This window comes from Pinus tabuliformis, chromosome 1_2 (genome assembly GCF_031772625.1).
Source record: "Pinus tabuliformis cultivar Carrire ecotype Pingquan chromosome 1_2, CPIR1, whole genome shotgun sequence".
NCBI classification, from domain to species: domain Eukaryota; kingdom Viridiplantae; phylum Streptophyta; class Pinopsida; order Pinales; family Pinaceae; genus Pinus; species Pinus tabuliformis.
The window spans coordinates 68,436,742-68,455,214 of NC_142298.1; the positions used below are offsets into that span (position 1 = coordinate 68,436,742).

The window sequence follows — 18,473 nt, forward strand, 5'->3', positions numbered from 1 at the left end:
CCTCTCACATTCGTGAATGAGAGGGTTTGCACCTGTTAGAAAGAGGTTGTCAACATATAGCACCAGTATGAGAGGCTTGTCATCTATAACCTTAAAGTAAAGGTTAGGGTCAGCTTCACTCCTAGTGAATCCCAGCTTCATCAAGTAGCTATCGATCCTCTCATACCATTCTCGGGGCGCTTGCTTTAGCCCATAGAGGGCCTTCTTCAATCTGCACACATGAGATTCTTGATCATAAATCTCAAATCCTTCGGGTTGCTCCACATAGACCTCTTCTTTGATCGAACCATGTAAGAACGCAGTCTTGACATCCATCTAATGTAGGTTCCATCCTTGTGAAGCATCAAGGGCTATGATCGAGCGGATGGTGGTAAATCGGGCAACAAGTGCAAATATCTCGTCATAATCTATACCTTCCTTCTGGGAGAAGCCATGAGCGATAAAACGAGCCTTATACTTTTCCACCCTTCCATCAATTGCATGCTTTATCTTGTAAAGCCATTTTGAAGTTACAACTGCTTTGTCTTGGGGTCTGGGGACCATATCCCAGACATCGTTTTTCATAATGGACTCATTCCTCGATCATAGCATCCTTCCATACTTGATGCTTGAAGGCATCTGTGAATGACGAAGGCTCATTTTGGATGATCGTGCTCATGATGGTCAGGTATCCCTGATACTTGTTCGGCTTCTTACTTTCACGAAAGGTTCCTCGAGGTGCAATGTGTCCTTTAGCATCATCAAGTGTCCCCCTAAGCCATGAAGGCCTCTTCCTAGAAGAGGAAGGCTCTTGCGGAGGAGGATCAATAGGATCCATAGGTTCTTCCACATCGGGCATCGTCTCATCTTCTTTTTCCTTCGGTTCACCGGTGTTAGCTTCTTTAGATCCCCTGAAAGTAGGAAGATTGTCTACCTTGCTAAGAGCCATATCTTCGTCAAAGGTGACATCATGACTAATCTAGATTTCCCTTTGACCAGCTACATAGATTTTATAGCCCTTAGTATTTTCGCTATAGCCCACGAAGGTTCCTTTCTTTCCAGATGCACCCAATTTATTCATTTTTTCTTTAGGCACATGAAAATATACAGGGCTTCCAAAAATTCTAAAATGAGATACGTCAGGTTTCTTACCAGTGAACATTTCTTCGGGAGTCTTGGAACCCAATGCTTGATGAGGGCATCGGTTTTGTACATATATGGCGGTATTTGTAGCTTCGGCCCATAGAAATTTCAAAAGTCTTTGATCATGGAGCATAGCACGGATAGCTTCCATAATTGTACGATTCTTCCTTTCCACCACACCATTCTGTTCAAGAGTATATGGTGTAGTAGTCTCCCTCTTAATGCTAGCCTCTTTGCAAAAGTCATGAAACTCATTGGATTCATATTCAGTCCCATTATCAATCCTTAAAATCTTGATCTTCTTTTCGGTTTGATTCTCGATCAAGGCTTTGAAGTGTCGAAACCAGGAGAACACTTCATCCTTCTTTTTCAAGAAGTATATCCAAGTCTTGCGAGAATAATCATCTGTAAAAGTGAGGTAATATAAATATCCTCCCAAGGAGTTCACAGGCATCATACCGGATATGTCTGAGTGAACCAACTGCAATATACCGGAGGTCTTGCTTTGGCTTGAGGGCAATGGTCCCCTTTTGAGCTTCCCTTCGGCACATCCTAGACATACACCTTCTGCCTCTAATCTAAACTCGGGCATCCCGGTTACCATTTTTCTTACATCGGGTAGAGCTTTATAATGAAGGTGAGCAAACCTCCGATGCCATAATTCGGACTGAAGAGATGTGTCACAAGACACGACTCCTAGCGGACTTCCACCGACCCGATATAATGAATCAACTCGAAATCTAAGAGTAAAAGCATCTTTAAAGTTCTTTTTCCATACACGACGCACGTACCTTGCCATCGCTAAAGGCCACCTTGTAGCCTTTGTCTTCCATTGCCGAAATGGACACCCGGTTCTTTTTGAGATCAGGTACATATAATACATCTTGTAAGTGGATGCTATTACCCTAATTCAATTGAAGAGTGACATTTCCTACGCCTTTCACGGGATATTTTGAATTATCTCCAAGAACAATTTCCAGGTTGGTTTCCTTCTCCATCAAATTATAGAGAGCTTCTTTGTAACCAGTGAAGTGCCTTGAGGCACCACTATCAATAAGCCAATTTCCCAGCGAGTCTGAAGGAGCAGTAGTAGATAAAACTGCTAGTAGATAATATTCATCTTGCTTATTGTTAACAATGTTAGATTCATACCTGGAATTTCTTGCCTTCTTGAATGGTTGTCCTCTTCCTTGATTTCCGACACTTCTTTTACCTCGACCATTTGACCTACCATTCCTTTGATTTCCTTGAGAGGGATTTTGATCATTGTCCCGGTGTGAGTCCCTTTTATCAGGGTACTCCCTTGCATAGTGACCCATTTTATTGCAATTGTAACATTGTCCTTTTTTTCCACCCTTTGGTCTAGCCTTTCCTTTGAATTTAGCCCCGAAATTGTTTCTTCTTTTAGTATAAGAAGAAAAGGCAAAGGGATGACCTTTAAATATGGGCATTTCTTGCTCTTCCATCCTCGTTTCTTCTTGAATGCATCTGGCCATTAATTCCTCAAATCCAGGAATTACGTTATTGTTGAGAAGAATATTCCTAAATATATACCATTCAGATGGTAGTCCTCCAAGAGTTGTGAGTATCATTTCCCTATCAGGAATTACTTCCCCAATAGACAGGAGATCATTCTTGATCTCAGTGATCCTAAAGAAATATGCTTGCATACTCTCATCTTTTCCCTTCTTAATTTCCTTCAGCTTATTTCTAAAAAACAAGACTTGATTTGCATCATTAACTTTAAATAAACTCACCAGTCTATCGTAGATTTCCTTGGGGGTGTTCAGCTCGGAAACATAAGCCACCAAGCGCTTGTCGATAGAGTCCCGGATGATCTTCCTTGCTTTGACTTCTCTCTTGGTCCATTTGTTTCTAGCAGCAGCGGATGCATTTGATGGAGGCTCAACAATCCTGCCTCTCACATGGTCCAACACTTCCTGCTCTTCTAATGTTAGATCGAGAGACATCTTCCATCCGTGATAGTCAGACTTCTCACAGAGTTTGTCTTCAGCAGGGAAGTGCGTTGAGGACCCCATGATTTCTTTAAGATAGTCTTGCCAACCTTCTATTCGGTGATTACTCTTGCTCTTGCTTGGGCTTTGTCTTCACCTCAACTCTGATACCATGTTAAATTATGGTATGTTCTATGCTTAGAGCAGTTTACTTATTTTTCTTCTTATTAGCCACAGATTAGCAATCACATATACATTAAGTAAAGTGCAAATAGAACATTAAATGACCAACAGAAAACAAGCCAAGACAAGAGACAAAATGTGGCGACTAGCCAGGGACAAACCCCAATGCAGGGAAACCCTTTGATCAAATCTTCTTTTATCTTCAATAGTTCAGCAGAAAATAGTACAAAATCTGAATTCTGTAATTTTATATCAGTAGCTGCAAATCCTAGATCAGCAAAGTCAAACTTGGTCAAACTAGCTAAAATTGACCTCTAAAATACTTGGTCAATTTCTGGTCAACTTTTCCTCGAACAGCCTAAAGAAATAGCCCTTGAACAGCCCCAAAAGTTCAATCAATTTGCAGATTTATGAAGTCAACTTGCAGCGCTAGACTGGGGCAGTCAACACCGGTCAAACCAGAGGTCAAATCACCTCAATTTTCGTGCCAAAAATTGTAGCCTGCCTAGGAGAGGCAACCACACCCAATCCGCACTTCAGAAAGGTCAACATTTGGTCAACGCTGGTCAAAGAGATGACCTGCTACCCTAGCGTCCTTCTTTCTGTGTCTTCCTTGCCCTAGGATGTCTTCCTTTCAGCCACACGTGTGTGTGAGAGAGAGAGAGGCTCCTTTTATGCATAGGAGAGAGAGAGAGAAGATGAGTGAATTGAATTGTCCAAATGAGGAGAATGTTCCTTGTATTTATATGCAAACGTTGAGGTTGAATAGACATGACTGTTGAGCTTCTGAGCTTACATAATAAGTTTGTTGGCCGACCTTGACAATTTGTCCATAATCAGAATAAATTCATATCTCCATATATACTTTATCAGAATCAGATGATCTTTAGATCAATCCTACACCTCTCGATGAGAGGAATCTAGGAAAAATATCAGAAGCCATAAATAAGGTGATCCACGTGGAGTTTGGCCCTAGTTGTCAATTTTAACAGTCCTTTTATCTTGATAGTTTGAGGAATGGTAATTCCGGCCAATGCATTACAAGATATTGTCAGATTAATTTCTTGATGCTCGATGTGATCTTTCCCTTCTTGAACCTTGTTCTTCTTGATATGTCCTTCTATCTTGAGAGTTTGAGGAGTGGTAATTCTTGCCAATGCTTTACAAGATATGGTCGGATTCATTTCTTCTTTCTTTGGGGTTGGTTCCTGGTGTATATCCTCTTCTTTTGACATTTCTTGATCCTTTTGTTCCTCCTCTCAGAATCAATGTAAAATAATTTCTTCTCAGCACACTTATGACCTTTAATATATTTGTTATCACAATTGTAACAAAGCCCTTTTGCTCTTTTTTCTTCCATTTGTTGTAGTGTCACCCTTATAGGTTATGGAAGGCTAGGAAAAACAACACTTCCATCTTTATAGTTGTGAAGGGTAGACATCCTTGTTGCCATAATTTTGCTTTCCACTTTCCTTTCCAACCTGAATCCCTTCTCCAACGAATCAGGTTCCCAAAGATGAACCTCATGTTGAATGTTATCCTTTAAAGTCCCTATGAAGACATCAATCCTCTGCTTCTCTGGAATATCATTTTCCCTTATATTCAATTTTTTAAAGTCCTCAATGTGCTTTGCCATTGACCACTTTTCTTTGAGATTTATCAATTGGCTAAAGAAGGTGTTTCTCTTTGTATTTTCATAATGTGCTATCATTTCCTCCATGAAAATCGACCACGTAACAAGTGGTTTACGAGAACAAAGCCATTTATACCATAAAAATTGATCTGGTTCTAAATATGAAGATGCGATACATACCTTTTGTAACAGTTGCACCTCATGTAGATCAAAATATTGCTCCATCTGTAGTATCCAATTTACAGGATCCTTGCCATCAAACTTCCTCATATCATTTTTTTTTATTTTAGGAGCTCGATCTTGAAACGACTATCACTCTATAATTTCGAATCTTCTAGTTCTGAAATCGAGACCTGCAGTAGCCCTCTGTGTCATCTTTCCAATGCCACCAGTATGATGGAAATTGAATTCTCCAAGAAAGAGTTATGCACAATCTCCCAAGATGACCTGATTATATACCTTTTCAGAAGATCGAAATTGTATGAAGTTCCACATATCACTATTTCGACCTTCGGATCTGAAAAATATACACAGAAAACTACAGTGCGTCCTCTTTCTGTAACATCTTACGAAATTTCAATCTGATGCTCAGAGAAACAGTTATGATGATTTTCCCCAGGTCACTTGTTTGGGATGTAATTCGGGAGCTTGTAGAAAACCTAAATGTCTTGGACTGTATCTCCGAAAATATAGTGAAACAAGATCTGAAATTCAGGCCCACGCTTCCCCACGAGTTCTTCTCAAATGGGTTTTAATTTCAGAGTTTGAACCTTCGTAGTAAACAAATTATAGCGACAAGTTCACAATGACTTGTTTGAGATGAAATTATGGGGCTTCCAAAAAACCCTAACTTCCGCAAATCATATCTCTGAAAAGATAATGAGACAAGATCTGAAATTCGGACCCGAGGTTTAGCGAGATTTCATTTCAAATGGGTTTTTTTCTTAGCTTCGGAAACGGTGCAAAAAAAAAATTATAGTGAAAATGCCAAGAAGACCTGTTTGGAGCAACAAAACCCTAGAATCCAAAGCTCTGATACCAAATGTTATAAAACCAGCTCACAAAAAGATAGATAAGAGAGATAAACGCTTTAGAATTCAGCCTCTTCGAGGGGAAACCTCCTTTACATTACACAAATGAACAATTATTGGGTGTTACAAATGAAAAGACCTCCTTTCTATATATAGGAGTCTAAGGGGTCATAATACAATCAGAGCCGACATATCAATAATAATATAACTGCACAATAATAACAATAGTGGACTTCTATGGGGGCACAATAATAACAATATGGGGACTACATGGACACAACAATATAATAAGGGGGTTGCACTAATAACAATAAGGGGTTACACTAGTAGTATAGGGACCTAACATTAAATGATATCCCAATATAGCTTTGAAACTTCTTTAAGTGCACTGTTTTCACAAAAGACTCAAGAGTGACCTAGGATCCATGGAAGACAAGTTAAGTTAGAACCAAGTTTTTTTAGTTAATTCAACATTAATCATATAAATAATTCATTGTCTATCAACAATGGAAATTTTTAAACTAATTCAATGTTAGACATCTAATTGAGATAGAACTAACCATCATCAACAATTGGAATTTTACTATCGCGCTGCTTCTTATGGATGCTAATTCCATGAAGATACTTGGAAATTTTTAAGTATATACAACATTAGGCATCTAATTGAGATAGAACTCGCCATCATCAGCAATAGGAATTTTACCATTGCATTGCCTCTTATGGATGCTAATTCCATGAACAGATTTTAGAAGAATTTGAGTGTCAAGAATGAAATAAACCACAAAAAAAAATTCATTTTTGGAAAATTTTGCATTTTTTTAACGTTTGAGATTTTTTTGGGGTTTATGGGTCTATGGGTACAGTACTGACCATACTGTATTAGTATTTCAGCTGAATTTCCTCACGGCGACATGACCGAATCTTGTAGCTGTTCATTCCACATAACGATCAGATCAATAACTCTAAATGCATTCTCAAAAATGAGTGCATGCATTAGCGTGACTTCGAATACTAATAACTTTTGCAATTAACAAAGAACCCGTATATTTTGAGATTATGATTGAAGAATGTTGTCGAATACTTGAGTACTATTCGATTTCTTCACCATAATACCACAAAATGAACAATTTTTTCACCATAATAACACAAAACTTTCAACAAAGAAAACACTATGTTCTGTGCTTGGAAGCATTTTATGCAAACTATAAGCCTTTCTATGGAGTTTTATCCATGTTCTGAAATTTAATGAGGGTTGGAGGGAGCTTACAATCCTGTAATCGCCACTAACTGCACTCTTTGGCAGAACCAAAGAAAATTCAGGCAGATTCCTCAGCGAATTAGACTGGCCAGAATTAATGCCTTGGAGAACCTCAACAGAAGAAATACACATGCATTGTCAGATGAACAATGGTATACAACAATTTAAAAAAAAATCCTCATAGCTTTCAGGTTGGAAATATTTGCTTACCTGCAAGAATGTAATCCGCTCTCATATCTTTCGTTGCAATGTCTCCATTTCTATTTGGCTTTATATCCATCGAGATTCGAGACAGAAACAGAGGCTGTCGTGTAGAATCCTCCGTGTTGGCACCTTTTCTTGTTGCAGATTGTGGAAAGGTTTAAGTTGACCCCTTTATTTTCTGTCAATAGCCCACAATATTGGAAACTTAAACCTTTATTTTATTCTGGTGACCCTTTCATGCTTCTACGGATTGGAAAGGGACATCACAACAGTCGCTTGTAAGGCTGTATAGAGAAATCTTGTTTTCAGAGCAAAGAATTTGAGGATTGAAAAACCTTGCTTGAAGATGCGCTAGATATACATAGAAACTCATATGGCAAGGGCATTTAGCAATTAGATATACATAGAAACTCATATGGCAAGGGCATTTAGCAATTAGTAATACCCTTTGGCTATAGACTAGCAAATATTTAGGTGGAGATCGAGATCCATGCAGTTTTGATGGAGCATAGAAAGGTGACCTAGTGAGAATAGGCTAAATAGGAAACATGAGGGCACAAAATGGAAAATTCATCAAGTCATTCAAAAATGGTGGAGGGCGTACCTCAAATAATATTGCAAAGTTCAATGTAATAGCTCTATTGATCAAAAGGAAGCTTGTCAACCTTCACACCAAGGTTCCAACTCCCATTACATGTTGGCCCAAATTGGCTTCATTATAAATGTAAGTGCCCCATAGTTATGGGGATTGTCTTGAACTTAGGACGAGTCGCAAGTTTCTAGTATATGTGACTTGTAGACTGTTGCAAATGTCCTATGGAACATAGTGGTAGCTAGCTGGTTTGATTCCAAGCCTAGCCCAGGTCACCCTAATCAAGTTACTAACTCCTCCAGTCTAAAATCCAAAAACAAAAAAAGAATTTAAAATGGATTGTGGATTGTGTAGGATTGGATAACAAAATCATACAAAATGGATTGGATAGGCATTAAAATTGGAGACAACACTAAATTAGTACATGGGCACGGAATAAGGAATGTGGAAATCTTAGCTATTATTTAAAGAAGTAGATGAAGGTAAAATGATATTCCAATAGCTTTGAAACTTTTTTAAGTGCACCGTTTTCACAAAAGATTCAAGGGTGGCCTACGATCCATGGGAGACAAGTTAAGTTCAAACCAAGCTGAACCAAGCTTTTTTAGCTAATCCAACGTTGGCATATAAAGAATTCGTTGTCTACCAACAATGGAAATTTTTAAGCTAATCCAACATTAGACATCTAATTGGAGATAGAACTAACCATCATCAACAATGGGAATTTTACTATCGCACAGCTTCTTATGGATGCTAATTCCATGAACATATCTGGAAATTTTTATGTAAATCCAACATTAAGCATCTAATTGAGATAGAACTCCCATCAGCAACAATGGGAATTTTATCATTGCGTTGCCTTTTATGGATGCTATTTCCATGAACAGAGTTTAGAAGAACTCGCGTGTCAAAAATGCAATAAACCACAAAAAAATAATTCATTTTTGGAAAATTTTGCATTTTTTTAAAAAGATTTTTGAGATTTTTTGGGGATTTATGGGTTTATGAGTACAGTAAACAGTACCGACCGTACTGTATTAGTATTTGTGTTTAATTTCCTAGCAGCAATATGACCGAATCTTGTAACTATGCATTCCCATAACGATAGATAAATAACTCTAAATGCATTCTCATAAATGAGTGCATGAATTAGCGTGACTTCGAATACTAATAACTTTTGCGCTTTCCCATATATTTTCAGATTATGATTGAAGAATGTTGTCAAATACTTAAGTACTAATCGATTTTTTCACCATAATAGCACAAAATAGAATGGACATTTTTTTTTCTCCATAATAACACAATACAAAAAGAAAATAATATATCTTGTCTTTGGAGGCATTTTACGCAAACTATAGGCTTTTCCATGGACTTTTATCCATACTCTGCAATTTAATGAGGGTTGGAGGGAGCTTACAATCCTGTATTTGTAAGTAACTGAACTCTTCTGCAGAACCAAAGAAAATTCAGGCAGATTCCTCAGCGAATTAGACTGCTCAGAATCAATGCCTTGGAGAACCTCAACAGAAGAAATAGATATTCAAGTCAGATAAAGAATGTTATACAACAAAAAAATCCTGATAACTTTTAGCTTAGAAATATCTGCTTGCCTGAGAGAGTGTCAGCCATTTTCAAATCTTTCGTTGCAATGTCTCCATTTATATTTGGTTTTATGCCCATCAAGATAGAAACAGAGGCTGCTGTTGTAGAATTCTCCCTGTGTTGGCACCTTTTCTCGTTGCAGGTTGTGGAAAGGTTTAAGTTTCTTGTTCTGAAAGAAGAAGAGGTGTAGTTTTGAAAAGAAATGGCACTTTGTTTCTCACCACCACTTGGCCCAAAGATTTTCACAGCAAAATGTACATTTCCAACATGTCTAAAAACTAAAATATCTCCAACTTCAATAAACTGCTCAGAAACAAAACTTTTCCAACCATCTGTGAAAATTGCCCGCGTCTTAGCACAGAACAGATTCACATGCCACAAATGCCCACTTGGGCCCTGTAGTATTGCATCTTCACACGCCCCACGTTGCATTGTCTTCACGTAATCAGTGGGGATCTCCTGCAAAAAACAAAATACAATGGAATAATAGTTATTTCCATCCATGAATTTATCCAGATTTGGACGTAGGCACTCTTAAAAGAAAATGGGCAAAACACAACTATTATCTTTGGCAGATTTAATACAAAGTCTTAGCATTCTACAAAATTTTGAAATATGTTTTCTCTAACTACGAGTCTATGAAAAGTAATATAATACTTCACCCACCAGACGGGAAGAGGACTTGGACTCCATGATTTTGAAAAAAGAGAAACCCCAATCCAAAGGCCTGTGAGCTAATGCAATGCATTTTTCAACGCATGCTGTGCATGACCTTGGCGTTTCTATAAAGTCTTCCCTATGCATTGTAGCTGCAAAGACTTGAGTCTAGGGTATGCCTAGTCGCTCCAAATTCTAATCCTCAGTTTCTACAGGGATGGAGTTCATCAAATACAGAGTCTAAAGCATGGACAGTCTAGCAACATCCTAATACATATTGGTTGCAAATTTCTAATCTATAGCAAAATTCTGATATACATTAGTTGTCAATTCACAACAGTTTGTATTATGATAACATCCATGATGGTTTGAATTGTCCTCCCTGCAGTATGTCATCATCATCTCAAAATAATGCGGCAGCTGAAAATTTCACACCATCTCACGGATGACCGCTTTCGCAAATTATCACAGAGATGAGAATAAAAGCACAATCATACCGGTGGAAGTGTGTTTTGGCTAGAAGACACTATGACTAAGAAGGTTGCTGCAGCAGCCACGTTTCACTTTCCATTTCGAGAAATGGTGCGGTACATGCTTTAAATGCCCGTCCATTATCTCACGTATTGAAAGTCCAATCGACGTCCAAGTGGAAATCAGTGGATGCGCATGCGCAGGCTTCAAATTTGATGGGCTTATAGCACATGTTTGACATATATATTTAAATTACAGTGAAATTGCGGTATCGTGAATCGTGAATCGGAGTGGTAGCATTATTTCTGATGGTAAACGTGTTGATTAATCATTAAAGGGCACACATAGTTTGAGCTGCTGGGGCCGGTGCAACGGGCGGACAACAGCACGTATTGGCTGTGAGGCGCTGCTAATTCGTACAGAGTCATTGAACCAGCCCAATCAGCAACTAGAGCTGTATGGGCTATATGTACAGAAATTAACCGTCCAGGATCCTAGCAACACGTCTAGCCATTCTCTCATTCGTATGGCACATGGGGGGAAATCTCCTATCTCTCGGGGTAGTAACGATGGGTAACCTCACTCTTTATCGCGTATGTTGTAAACTTGGTTTACCTATTTATATCGCATTAAATTGTATAGGTTTAGATTTCCAAAAAGTATACATAATACCACTGTTACCACAGACTTATAGACAAAATATATATATTATACTAGAATTTGGAAATTTTGTTATTGCAAAATCTCATTGTTTCCATTATGATTTTAATACTATACATGAATTTAGTATCATAAAAAATCCTCAATGAAACTTCAAATTCTACAACTTGACAACTATAACTTGTTTTTTTTTTTTTTAATTCTGATCAAATTTAACCAAAAATTGTGAGAAAAGTCAATTTTTTGGGGGAAAAATGTCTGTTATTTAGACTACCTACATACGTACTACCAAACTCTAATTAAATCCCATGTTGTGTGATAGTATAGCATTAATGCAATTTGGTATTTTTTTAATGTAATTATGTTTGTTAGGAAGAAAGGTGAAGACGATACTCATACTCTAAGAGTGTTTATGCCAATCAGAGAACATATTTTCTTGTCCCATAATGCTACATGGTTGCTAGCCTCATGCTAAGAAATATACTCAGGGAAGCTATGCCTTCCTCGAGCCTAACATCATTCCTGGATAAAAATAATGAAATTGCAGAGTAGGTTGATAGAACTTATAGATGCCCTTATGAATGTAGAGAATATTTGGTACCACAATACGAAGAGTGAAGATCATCGGCCCAAAGCTCTTAAACTAACCTTCCCAGCTATAACCTTGACTTCCTAGGTGTAAGGAAAGGATGGATTAAGGGGTTGGGAAGGAATGTGGATGGAGAAGGTGTGACAGAAGGGAGTTATCCAATAGGTGACTTATTTAGTGTCCAACCACTAGAGAAGATAAGAAAGAAGATAAGGATGGCTTAGCTTAACATGTGGCTTTTACACTTGTTGGTAGTTGACTTAATGTTTGCTTAACACTAGCTCACTCAAAAGGAGTGTGCATGGGATCTAAAGGCCCCATATTTCCAGTAGAAGGTAAGGTTCTCGATACTTTATTTGGCCTGCTCAATATAGGTATTTTGATCTCTTTTGCTAGGTCCTGGCCTACTTAATATAAGGTGAGTCATCCTTCCTCACTTTCTATTATGAGGTGAACATCTTCCTTATTCGATGTAGACGAACCATTAATTCTTTGTCACGCTCCATTGTCGGGTGTGCAAAGTGAGTGTTTTGCTATTTTTTTGGCCCCTTGGACCCTAAAATATAGCTCTTCAAGGGTCTTTACACACCAAAGGGAGAGGGGAAGAAGGGGCTATCACTTACGCTAAAAGGAGCAAGTCTTGAAAGACCATTTCTTCCCTCAAAAGTGGAGCTGATTGGTCTTGATCTTGAGATGGGCCCTATTTCACTAGCTCAGTGGTATAGAAGAGGCAGTTCTTGGAAGGTTCTTCAAGCGGAGATATCTTTTATTCAACTAGTTAAGATGCACATTTAACAAAAATTAAGGATGAAATTTAGATACAAAATTTGATGGAAGTGGACCATGTATCATATGTGGTTTTTATTTTCTTGGAGTGGAGCTTTGGTTCTAAACCAAAAGATAGCATATGTATCAACAATTGGTAATGACATAATTCTAATTTTGGCATGATATCTTTTGATTCAAAGCCAAAGCTCTACTCACATTCCGAACAGGAACCTAGACCAAAACGTTGTAGACATGAAGTTTCAAAGTTCTGTTGAGTTGTACCTCTAAGAATTGCTCTTGTGCTTTTGATAGAATATCTTTTCAAGTTGAAATTGGAGCTCTCGTTCTGAATTAAAAGATATCACGTCTAAAGGAAACCTTGCCAAACGTGAAGAGTACATGTCATCTCAAATGTGAGTCAAATGGATTATGAGGCATGCTATAAATGGACAATGAACATCATCATATCATATTATAGTGTAAAAATATGGGAGGATTTTAAAATGGTCAAACCACTCAAAGGGTCATGGAAATTATAAACAATGTGCATACTTCTGTGTAATTAGTAACAGTGAAGGTAGCGGAATAATTTAGAAAGTAGGTGGAATTATTGTATCTTCATAAAACTTTAAGAATATGATTTACATGAAGAAGATCTTAGTTAATCAAACCTATGGTTAAGTTTTACTCTTTCTTTTTACTCTTTGATAGTATTTCCCCCTTATCATACACTTTATTAAGCCATCTTGAAACATGTTGAAATTTGGTTTATTCGTCAAATAATGGTGATGAGTATAAACGGATTATATTTGCAAACCATGTAGTTCATAATTATAATACAAATAATTTTGTCTTTTTAGCAATGAATAGTGCACAGTTGCACTTATTAATAAATTGATATTAAATACAAATGTCTTGTATCTTCATAGCTAACACAATGTGTTTACATTTTTTTGATCTAGATTCGTATTCACGATCTTACTTGAATTAAAATTTCAAGGTCTTTTTGCAATTACCCAATCATGCTCATTTATAGCTTCTTTTTTAAATAAAATTTGTTATGGAGTACTTTTCAAAAAGTAGCTTTAATATGATTTTAAGGCCAGGAAAATTTAATACATTTTAATAAAATGTAAGTAGATGGATCATAATTATTAGTTATATTTTATAGAGTGGGGTAGTTATATGTCTATTTGTCTTTATATTTTATTGCATTTACAAGGTGCAAAATTTTGAGATGGGTTTCCATTCAGAAGCACTCCCTTATAAAACTTAAAGTAGATTAGACTCACTCACTCACTTAAAATTTGAGATTAATTTTAAAGTCTATTGATTTTTTCAAATATTTTATATAATTTATGTATCTTTATGAAAGTGATGGATAAGTTTATATTTATTTTTATGCGTGTAAAATATTAGAGTGATTTTATATTTTTCATAAACATTTTAATGGCATTTCCATGTTGTTACATTCTTCTCACGAGTATATAATCTCTCGTCTTTGCATATGAATGCATATTTTCTTGTAGATTATAATATTGTTCAATTAGTCTTTGTTTCAATTTGTTTATATAATGAAATGTTATTTCTCGTGTTTAATTGTTTTCATGTAAAGCAAGTGGATCTAGCATATAAGGAATTACAAAACTGTAAGTTTTCATTCGCTATAATAACCTACAAGCATCTAGATATATTGACTACAAACATTTTAATGGATATGTTCTCATATAGGTTTTTGTTTTTTAATCATGTGTTTTATGATTTTTTTTCAACCTCTATAATTAAGAAATTTCAATTTTATTATAGATATTGGAACTTGTAAATTTTAATAGTTATTGATTCTTATCTTTATAGATTTTATAAGTAATTTCGTTTGATATTTTATGGAGAAGTATAGTTTTATATATCGTGTTTTGTGGGAAATGCTTCAATTGATTCTTAGATTTCACCTATTTCTATCATATAGGTGGATACAAACTCACAAATGTCTCCACAAAAAAAAAATTGCAAGCTCTAATTGGAGAAATGTATGAATGGACAGAATCACAAACTTCCAAGTCTCAAAATGAGTTAGAAAAGACACTAAAACCCATAATAATCAATTGGAACAACAATTGCATGAAAATTTTGGAATTTTTTCTAATGATGATCTACATGAAGGAAAAAATGAAGTTGAAGAAGAGGTTAACAATCAAAAGAAACTTGAAGTGAAAAAAAAATTGTATGGAATGGTTAGATAAGTTTGATTGGTTGGATTATGTGACGCATGATGATAAAATCACTATGAAATGTCGCTATTATGAGAAGTATAGGAAGAGTGGACCATGGAGTTTAGAGAATGGTTGTACCACATTATAACATAATGCTTTTGTTACTCATGAAAAATCATTGGTACATAAATATGCTAAGGCAAGATGGATTAGTGCATTAGATAGAAAGATGAAACCAATTTTGGAGCATGTTAGGCAGATGGAAGATGAAAATAATGAAATAGTCATTACTACAATGAAAATATTTGTTTTCCAAGAAGAACTTTCTTTATCAAAGTATGAAAAGCTTTGCAAATTCCTCATGGAAGCAAAAGCATCATATATTCCATAGCCTCAAGAGTACTCTTCATACACAAACCATAACCTTATGTCTATGAATGATTTTAATAAAAAAAATTAGGGGCGAAATTAGGGGGTTTTTTAATTTGGTTGGGCGAATATTTTCCAAAGAGAGGTTTGACTATGGATCGCTGAATATTTATTTAAATAAAATTAGTTTTAAAACCAATAGCCCATGGAAATTTGATAGGGGAGAGTTGAAAATTTCAATTCACCTTGCAAAATTCAAAGTAGACACCCTCATTTGCCCTATTTTTTTGGTAATGGTAATTATCATGATATATTTCGCCCTAATTTTATGAGAATATAGATTATTTGGAGTTATTTCACATTATGGAATTCATTTTCACTCTATTATTTTTTCATGCCCGAGATTTGTTTAAATGTAGTTATTTATGGTAAAATTTAGCCAAGACTTCACCCTAATTTTATGAGAATATAGATTATTTAGAGTTATTTCACATTATAGAATTCATTTTCACTCTATTATAATTTTTCATGCCCAAAATTTGTTTAAATGTAGTTATTTATGGTAAAATTTAGCCAATACTTCACCCTAATTTTTGAGAATATATACTATTTAGAGTTATTTCCCATTATAAAATTAATTTTCACTTTATTCTATTTTTTCGTCCCCCAAATTTGTTTAAATGTAGTTATTTATGGTAAAATTTAGCCAAGACTTCACTCTAATTTTATGAGAATATAGATTATTTAGAGTTATTTCACATTATAGAATTCATTTTCACTCTATTGTATTTTTTCATGCCCCATATTTATTAAATGTAGTTTTTTATGGAAAAATTTAGTCCACTTCATGGATTCTAGGTTTTATAGGAGAGAAGTTTCATCCCTATTTAAAGGACCATGACAAAGAAGGTTGAGCCAAAAAATAGATCAGTTTTTCAATTCTTTGTGGGTTATTCAACATCTAATGAACACATGACTATTCAACCTTCTGAATTTTAATTTGGTAAGAACCCACATCCATGTCCTTTTTCAAATGAATAATGAATGTGATTATTAAAGCTTTAGGTTGTGAAAAAATCTTTTGAGCTAAATTGTTGTTATTTTCTCTTATTCTAAAACTTTATAAAAGTAGTAGGCACCACAACATATTTTTTTATGTCGAGAAGAAGATTGAGTTGGGTTTTTCCCAATCTTTTGAGCTCTATATCGGTGAATGATTCATATATTTTGACTAGTAATAATATATTAATACATGTGGGGTGGCGGGAGGGGGAGGGATTCTCATTAATCTCGAAGGAATCATTGAATTTAGATATGCTTGGGGGCTTGGCCGAAAGACAAATAACCAAGAAGAAGCGTATGGCATGCTCCTGGGACTAATCCTGGCACAAAGAAATGGTATAAAAAAGATTCAGGTGTTAGGCAATTCCATGATCATTATAAGGCATATGATCAACACTTCAAAGGCAAAGATCACTAACCTGAACCAAATCATTAAGAGAGCCCAGAACTTGCTCCCTGCTTTCGAATCAGTGTCCTTCTACCATGTCTTGAGGGGAAATAACCAAGAAGCTGATAGGAAGGCTAATAAGGCATGCCATTTGGAGGAGGAAAAATGTGTATTAAACGATGTCGTGGGCACGACAAATATTCCTTAAGAAAATGAAGAGAGAAATTTGTAGGTTGTTGTTAAAGTCTCGAAGGAATGCTAAGAAAGTTGAAAAGCTGGAATTATCGTATCATATAGTTATGATGCCCCTCCATTGTCCCCTAGCTCTCCCCTTGCCGCTTCCTCTACCCCCCCCCCCCCTCCCCCTCTCTCCCCTAACAATATATCCCATTCCCCCTCCCCTTCCTCTTTGCACTCCCCTTCCCCCTCCCCTGTGGCCCCTTCTCCTATGCCCCTCCACGAAATATTCATCACCCTGGTATCCTCCTCCCCCTGTCGCATCATCCTCTGCAAGTTACAGACATTCATGAAGACTCATGGCAAGCCAGACAATCTCACTCAAACGAGACGTGGCGTCATATGTCATTTTAGTACCACACTTGTTCTTGTTTTAAGTCACAACATGCAGCTTCATTGTTCTTGCCCTGGTTCTTGGAGAATTGGGCAGCGCATCACCTCGGGTGTCTGTAGAGAATTGAGAATTACGGAGCAGAATTTAGTTCAAGGTCTCAGCGAAGTCGGGCTCGCTCGTGGGAGAATAGTTGGGATGGTTGAAAGCGATAAGGAGTTTGGTGGGAATTTAATGGAGGACGGTAGAGTTTTGATGGAGTACTCTTCGGATCTCGATTACATAATTCTCCTCGCTTATCTCTGCATTGCCTCTCGATCAGGCAATAGTTATAAAAAGAAAAAAAGTGTGTGGAATTTCTATGTTTTAAGGTTTGAGTGTGGGATGGTGGCCTCTGCAAAAGCCTGGTGGCTAGAGTCGAGGTTGCGCATTATTAGTTCCCGTGGCATGGAGGTAGGGCTTTATGTTGTTAAATGTCGGCATGAGGGACTGAAGGTCTATCCATCTGAGGTTTTAAAGGAAATTAATGAGATTTTGAGAATAATTAAGGGGTCGTGGGCTTTGGAAGGTCTGGGTGTGTCTGAGTGTTTGCAAGCATTTTGGCTTTGGGACACTGGGTGGGTTCTTAAAACTCTCCTGAAGTGGGAGGAGAATTGGAGCTGGAGTGAGGTTGGGCAGTGCATATCAGCCGAGGATCAGGGCATTCTCCAGAGGATTAGCGAGGGTGCCTGGTTGCAGGAGAACGTGGAAAACAGTGACAAAAATTATTGGAGCCTGTTAAAAAGTGAAGTTCTGGAAGCCAACATGCAGGGTACATACGCTAGTTCTTGGTTGGGCACGTGGGGAAGCCACAGGCCGAGGTCTGTAGGGTCCAGGGTCGATTTCTTTGGGTCGGGTGGTAGAAACATACCTTCTTGTATCACTTGTGTGCAGGACCATTGGGATCTGAGAGAGGCTCTGACCGAACTCCAACGTAGCATGCACCAGCAAATTCACGAGAACATGGCTATGCAGGAACGGGAGCTCGAGAAACGGGAACGCATCAGGAAATTGGAGGACAAGGTGGATGCACTGCGACATCAGCTGGAAAATCTGAAGATTAAAGTGGAAACCATGGAGGAAGGCATGGAGGAAAACATGGAGGGCATGAC

The 18,473-nt window shown here is 37.0% G+C and overlaps 1 protein-coding gene across 1 annotated transcript in view; it reads right to left on the reverse strand.

The window, feature by feature from the left end:
* The window catches only part of LOC149204453 (B3 domain-containing protein Os01g0905400-like), a 259,381-nt gene extending 248,658 nt beyond the window's left edge, over positions 1–10,723 (reverse strand). The window contains exons 1-2 of the mRNA XM_089393294.1: positions 10,247–10,723; positions 9,396–10,039 (exon numbers count right to left, since the gene is read on the reverse strand). Coding sequence (XP_089249420.1) covers positions 9,566–10,039; positions 10,247–10,384 — 612 coding nt within the window. The 5' untranslated portion in view covers positions 10,385–10,723 and the 3' untranslated portion in view covers positions 9,396–9,565. The remainder of the gene's footprint in view (positions 1–9,395; positions 10,040–10,246) is intronic.
* Between the last annotated feature and the right edge of the window lie 7,750 nt (positions 10,724–18,473).